The sequence below is a fragment of the Sardina pilchardus genome, chromosome 3 (assembly GCF_963854185.1).
Source record: "Sardina pilchardus chromosome 3, fSarPil1.1, whole genome shotgun sequence".
Classification (NCBI taxonomy): Eukaryota; Metazoa; Chordata; class Actinopteri; order Clupeiformes; family Clupeidae; genus Sardina; species Sardina pilchardus.
The window spans coordinates 32473655-32481154 of NC_084996.1; the positions used below are offsets into that span (position 1 = coordinate 32473655).

At 43.1% G+C, this 7500-nt stretch overlaps 1 protein-coding gene across 1 annotated transcript in view; it reads left to right on the top strand.

Annotated features, from left to right (window-relative positions):
- Positions 1 to 7500, top strand: part of kcnt2b (potassium sodium-activated channel subfamily T member 2b) — a 68401-nt gene that overhangs the window by 35784 nt on the left and 25117 nt on the right. The window contains 2 exon segments of the mRNA XM_062531005.1: positions 462 to 525; positions 1031 to 1139. Of these exon segments, the coding sequence (XP_062386989.1) occupies positions 462 to 525; positions 1031 to 1139 (173 nt within the window).

A 7500-nucleotide genomic window follows, 5' to 3' on the forward strand; every position in this document is an offset into this window, starting at 1 on the left:
ACGCCGCGGCTCTCCAGCGAGCGTTTATGAGTCAGCCGCTTTTCAGCGAGCAGCAGAGCAGAGCTCAGGCGGCGTGCAGCGCTGCTGTCGTCACGTAGCATTCAGCGCCAGCCGCTACGCTAGCCCCTGCCGTAGTGTGGGCTTGATGGGCACATTTGTCACTTTATTGTGCCACTTCCCTTTTGTTCGCTGCCAGATAATAATTCTCTCTTTTTTCTTCTCTCTCTCTCTCTCTCTCTCTCTCTCACGCTCACTTTTTCTCACTCACACACACACACTCTCTCTCTCTTTTTCTCACTCTCACACACACACACACACACACTCTCTCTCTCTCTTTCTCACTCTCACACACACACTCGCTCTCTCTCTCTCTTCTTCTCTCCTCCATTTCTCTGACAATTTTCTGGCCCCTGCTCATTGTCCCTGGTGCCCCCCCACCCCCTCCCTCTGGCTGGCCACAGGATGGACGACGCAGAGGCCTGTTTCATTCTCAGCAACCGATTTGAAGTGGATCGCTTCGCTGCCGTAGGTCTTATCACACACTTTAAGCAACAGGCTTCATTTGTTTCCCAGCCGTGAGCCTCAGTCAGTTTGTTATTGTTAAGATTCCTTTTCATATCTTCCAGGTTTTTTTTTGCAAAATGTTTTTTTCCCCTGTCCTGTCTGTTTAACCTATTTTCTCTATCTGCTCTTTTTTCCTTTCATTATGCCTGTTGCTTTTTCCTTTTCTGAGTGGCTCAGATTGTTCCGTGTTCAGTCCATTGGTTTTTGCGACAGCGCCTGGCAGGCAGCTGTAATTTAAGCCCTTTCTGCTGCTTGCTTTAGTGGAGGCAGGATGTGTCATCATCACAGAGGCAATTACTGTGACTGTATGAATTTGACCTAATTATGGCTGTAATCGTGGGAAGATAATACTCTGTGCGTGTGTGTGTGTGTGTGTGTGTGTGTGTGTGTGTGTGTGTGTATGATACTCTTCCTCTTTCTTCATTACTGCGCCCCCCCCCCCCCCCCCCCCCCTTCTCTGACTCAGGACCACCAGACCATCCTCAGGGCCTGGGCGGTGAAGGACTTCGCCCCAAACTGCCCTCTGTACGTGCAGATCCTCAAACCAGAGAACAAGTTCCATGTGAAGTTTGCAGGTCAGCCACAGGCATGTTCCAATACCAAGCATATATGCCCACGGAATTTGTTTGGTTATGTGTGTGTGTGGGGGGGGGGGGTTGTTTGTGTGTGTGTGTAGGTTTGTAGGTGTGTAGGTGTGTGTGTGTGTCTGTGTGTGTGTGTGTGTGTGTGTGTGTGTGTGTGTATGTGTATGTACCCACCACTGCCAACCAGTAGCCCCTTCCTCCCTCCCTCCCTCCCTCCCTCTATCTCTCTCTCTCTCTCTCTCTCTCTCTCTCTCTCTCTCCCTCCCTCTCTCTCCCTCTCTTTCCTCTGTGCTCTCTCTCTCCTCCCACGCAGCCGTGATGGACAGATTAAGTGCACCAATGCTACAGTGATCTGATGAACGCGGTGAACACTCTTTTGGCTTTTGGAAAACAAAGACTCTCACTTTTACACAAAAGCTCCTCCAAAAAAACAACACTCAGTCAAGTAGCACTTATGAGGAGGAGGAGGAGGAGTGGTAGCTAACACCCTTATTCGCTCTCTCTCTTTCTCCAGCTCTCTCTCTCTCTCATTTGCGCTCTCTCCAACCCTCTCTCCCTCCCTCTCTCTCTCATTCTCTATCTCCCTCCCAATCTCTCTCTCTCTCTCTCTCTGTCTGACACACATAGTTTCTGTGTGTTTCCCGTCTATCTGTATGTGGTGATATTTTTCTCTCTCCAACTCATACATAAATTCTATCTTTCAGCTTGGGTCTCCCCTTCTCTATCTGAACATGCACACTAACACACACACACACACACACACACACACACACACACACACATACACACACACACACACACACACACACACACACACACACACACACACACACACACACACACACACACATACTGTCTCATCTATCTCCCTCTCCCTCCCTCCCTCTCTCTCCCTCTCACACACTCTCTCTCTCTTTCTCTCTCTTTCCTCTCTCTTTCTCCCTCTTTCTCAATTCAGTTAAATTCAATAGAGCTATATTGGCATCACAAAACACACTTTGTCCTGCCAGAGCATTTCTAATTTACAGGTAGTTAGACGAAAACACCATACTGTGTACGTAGCACTGTGTGTGAGTGTGAGTGTGTGTATGCGTCTCTCTCTCTCTCTCTCTCTCTCTCTCTCTCTCTCTCTCTCTCTCTCTCTCTCTCTCTCTCTCTCTCTCTCTCTCTCTCTCTCTCTCTCTCTCTGTCTTCTTGTCAGACAAAGTTCATACACCGCCCGCCTGCGCCCCAGCTGTGCTAGTTCCTGATTGCCATTTCACTTTGTTCTTGTAGTCAAATAATTCCACTCAGAACTCCTCCATGCCTGCCCCATGCAGTCAGCCATCACTGGCACTCTGACTCTCCCCTCTCCATCGCCATAGCAGCGCCTGAGTGCAGCCACAGGTTCCTAATTGGCTACCAGGTTCTAATGGGAAGTCTCGTAGGATAGACAGAGCAGAGCACCCCACAACCCCCACGTGTACACACACACACACACACACACACACACATACTCTCACACTCACATATGCATGCACACACACACACGCACACACACGCACACACACACACACAAACACACACACACACACACACACACACACACACACACACACAGACATATAGACACACACACATAAAATACACATACAGACACACAAAATCTGCAAGTTTTAAATGTAATAATCCTGCAAATGTAATAACTTCCCATCAATGTAATAACATTTGCCTACTGCCAATGTAATGAACCAGTTTCCCACTAGTGTAATAATTATTACATTTGCAGGAAGTTATTACGTTGGTGAGAATGTTAAAAACTTTATTACATTAACTTCCTTCCAGTGTCATAAATCACTGATTTATAGTGAGATAATATCTACTTTATCAGTTGTAAGGGTACAGTTGGCAAGAACTGTCATCATCTAAATCTCATGACCATAAGGCCTTTCATTCCCCCATGCTTATATATGTAAACAAAATGTGCGTGAGGTTATTACAATTTTGAAAATGGTGGATTCTTGGTGGAGGAAAATGGACGTGGCAGAGGCTGCGTGTCATGGAGTTATTTGCCTCCACCTCCACCTCCACCGTTAATTCCGTATATTGGAATTCTGTGTAATCCGTGTTCACCTCAGCGGCCGTTATCCTTTACATAACACCCGAAACTCGATTAATTAGCAAAATGTGTAAGTTAGAAGCATACACTGTAAAATGAAATTTGTTGATTTTACTTAAAAATAGTTAAGGAAACCGATTGCCTCAAAAGTTCCTAGTAAAGTAGATTCATTTTTAGTTGTTAAAGTAGTTAACTAACTAAGTAGTTTGACTATACAGGATAGCATAAGTCCAGACAGCTTCATTTAAGTTATGTTCAGTAAGCAGCACTCAAGGCTAAGTGTTCACATTTCCAGAGTGCCACAGTCTCAGTCCACATATTCTTACAGTAAAGATATCACATATCAATCCTTACTTCAATGTTATTTTAACATAGAGCACATAACTAAGTGTCAGTGATACTAAAGGCTATATACTGCTGTTGTCATGACTGCTGTTGTCAACATTATTTGTTGGTGCCTCAAAACATCAAGTAGATGACCATCCACAATACATTAATCCTGTGCATAGGGCTGAAAGTATTGATTGTGCTGGAGACAGGGACAGATTTAGTGGTGCACTGTACAAACATGAAGTCTAAGAACCTTCACCTAATAAGGGAAACTAAATCAACTCCATCCCAGGAGAAAGAACACAGACATATAATCCAAGGAAGCATTGAGTGCCCAACTTTGTGACACCTCCAAATGCTAATTGAGAAAATAATCAATTTGGCTTTGAACCCAGAAGAGAGGTATTGCTACTCTCTAAAATGTCCTTTATATTTCAATAATGATCTTGTTCTTAATGGTAATCCTCACGGTGCTCTAAAAAACACTTACAGAGTAATTTTGCTCATCAGTTGTTCTACCTTTTACACATCTTAAGAATAATAAACAATAATGGAGAAAACCATTAAACATTAGAAACAATAAAGTAGCATTTAAATTGCCCATAATCCCTAGAAACAGCTCCCCAGCATCACTCAAGTTGAGCATTACCATCACCACACAGGCTCATAGGGGATGTCTAGGCCTACATGACTAGCAGATTTGTGGGGGCTCATCTTCATCCTTTACAGTAGAGGTTACTTAACCTCTTCATGCAGAAGGAATTTCCACCTAATTGTGATGAATTTGTACTTGCACACTATAACACTCATTATCTCAAGTTGTACATACAGTACAGTGATCATTTAGGGCTTAAGAGTGATTAGTTGTATCACTTACAGTATTGCACATTTGGAGAGTCAGCAAATCACAAAGAAGCCAGTTCAAATCACTAATTATTTTAAATAAGGTTAGCAATTATATTTTACAGTTTCGAAAAACACTGCTTGGTCCCCAGTAACCAGTAAAAGACAGAAGAATAGTGGATTTCCCCATTTTCCAGTGGGAGTGGATGCCAAAGCAATTTTGCATTAAGAGTCAGTGCCTGTCCATGCAGCTTTGCTTGGCTGCTAGTGAATGTGATGAATAATAGGTAAAGGTAGAAAGTACAGTAAAGGGGGGTGAGGTGTTAAGGTTTATGGCCATGAAATTGGTTTACATGGTGACCATTCTTGACAACTATACCCTTACAACTGTTAAAGCAGATATACAGTAATCTCACTTAATCAGTGACTTATTATTTATTAATTGGTTTATTACACTGGTGTTAGCCAAAAGTTATTACACTGGTGGGAAATGATACCATTGGCAGGATTATTCCGTTTTCCTTACGTTGGTAGTTTATGACGTCGGTGAGTGCTACAGCCGTCTATACCTAGGAGTCCCGTGCCTGTCAGGCAGCCCTACTCATCAGAGGAGAGACATGAAAGCAGAGGGCTTGTCCTCCCACAGCACGGCTGGGCAGAAGGCGATATTATTAGACAGCCTAGAGGCGGCTGTAATGAGCCCGCTATCGGCTGAGACCACGTGCCTAACCTGCTCCTCACCCCCATTGACAGCCTTTACGGAACATTTTTAGAAATTCCCTTTGGTCCACATATCCTCAGAGCTTTGCTGAGCACAGATCTGCAGCACAGCACAAATCAATGTCAATGACAATTGGCCTTTTCCTTTGGCTACAAGGACCAGCTGTTTTTTTAGCAACAGTTGCTGAAGCTATGTTTCATATTAGTTAGGCCACTTTAATTATTGTCCCCAGAGGGGAAAGTCAGTTTCATAGTCTCTCTATACAACTTCACGCACTGGACCCTAATTAGAATGAAGGGCAAAGTGCAATGTCTAAGCAAAGCTAATTTAATAACAAGACAATATCTACAGTAATTGCTGGTTTTACACCGTGGGGCAAGACATTGAAGCACCAACATCGATGAGTCAGCTCACTGTTCCCCTATGCCACTCGATAGCTGTATTTTGTGTGCAAGAATTTTGCTCACTGACAGACTTGCCCTTTGCTTGACACAAACAAATTTGGGCCCATTAAAGGGACATTTCACCGATTATCATTAAGCTTTGTATCTTTAGAAAACCAGTCATGTTTTTTAATGGTCGTGTATCATTCCCTCAGTTTGCCTTGAGATACTGTAGGAGAAATACGGATTTCAATGAAACCCATGAATAAGACTTCCTGCTTTCAATGATGTAAAATGATGATTTTTACATCATTGAAATCCGTATTTCTCCCATTTCAAGGCAAACTGAGGGAATGATGCACGACTATTCAAAAACGTGACTGGTTTTCTAAAGATACAAAGCTTAATGCTAATCGGTGAAGTGTCCCTTTAAGTACACCTTTGTTAGTCTGGCTATCACCATACTAAGCTCAATCTTTTAAGACTGAACATTAGTAGCTGCACTTTGTTTCTTCTGCACAAGAGGCGTGATATAGGCATCGTTCAAATGACTCCGTATGCTTGTCCTTCAACCAATCAGACCAACGATCTGGTCCATCTTTTGGATAAGCTAGTTTCTGATTGGAGCCAATTTCTGGCAGGGAACAGAGGAGACAGACAGGTTTCCAGTCTGAGCTGCCGGGCAAAATCCAAATTTGCCGGAAGTTCAGGCAGGGTTATAGCCTAGAAATCTAGACGCCCATAGCGGCAGCAAATCTAATTCAGTCAGTCAGTCTAGTCAAGTCAAGTTTATTTATATACCGCATTTCATACATAGAGGTCATTCAATGTGTTTTACATAAACAAAGCAACTCTAGCAAGTCTAGCAACTCTCCGTACAGCTTGGGAGCCATGCTTTGGCAGAATCACTGGACCAATCATATCGTGTATAAAGTTGGTGGGCGGGCTTAACATAATGGTGACTGACTGACATGCGACCAGAGGTTGTGACGGTTACGCATCCTGCTACTTGAAAACAAGAAGACGATTCGTTTAGCGTTATCCTATTGTGTAGCTATAGCCATTCAGTTGTGAATGCATGCTGTAATTTTCCAACTATTAGCCACGGCTTATACATTATTTTGCTACATTTCTTCAGCCATGAGGTTAATACACGGGGACAGTTAATGTGCTATTAATATGGTTTTGTTTCTTTTAACTTGCATTAAACACTGCCCTGCGGCTTATACACAATGTAGCTAATACACAAGTAATTACTGTATTCCAGCATTTGCCATCATTTTGGTCCCAAGCAAGAATGAGCACTCCTTATCATCCAAAAATAGGCACTGGATTATTGTTAGACCCTTACACAAGGCATTTGTAATGGCCACAGCAGCTGTGTTGGCGATGGGATGTCTTATTAAGTGCAGCTATGGCTGTGAGTACCAGGCTTCTGCTAAATCAGGCCCGGTTGCATCTTAGGGACGAGTATCTGTGTCCTGATGGCATTACAGAAAAGTGGCAGTTGAGTGGGTGGGTGATATCCTGTGCTATTGTAGTTGCAATGCTGGCCTTACTATTGAGCTCTAAGAGATTGGGTGGAAGGAGATCTATTACTTTGCCAGCGGGGTAGGTTATGCATTGTGGGTTAGGTTAGCACTGTCCAGCTTGTAACAGAGAGCACATTGAAAAATCATCAATTCCAATCCTAAATTTGGGTATACATATTGGTGTTTAGGACTAGAAGATACAGTATGTCATGTTATACAATACTTTTCATTATAGACATTATAGGGATTTCATGCATTTCAGCGAGTAAGGAGTGATATGTTTAGTAAGACTTTAACAAACTACTACAGTATGTTATGGTTAGTAGTAGTATGCTTAAAGGGCAGGCATTCTAATCCAATATGCTTTCTTTGCGCTTCGCAATCCTGTTTCCCATCTACAAATGAGACAGATGAACTGAAATGTTCAATCCTAAAGTCAGCAACA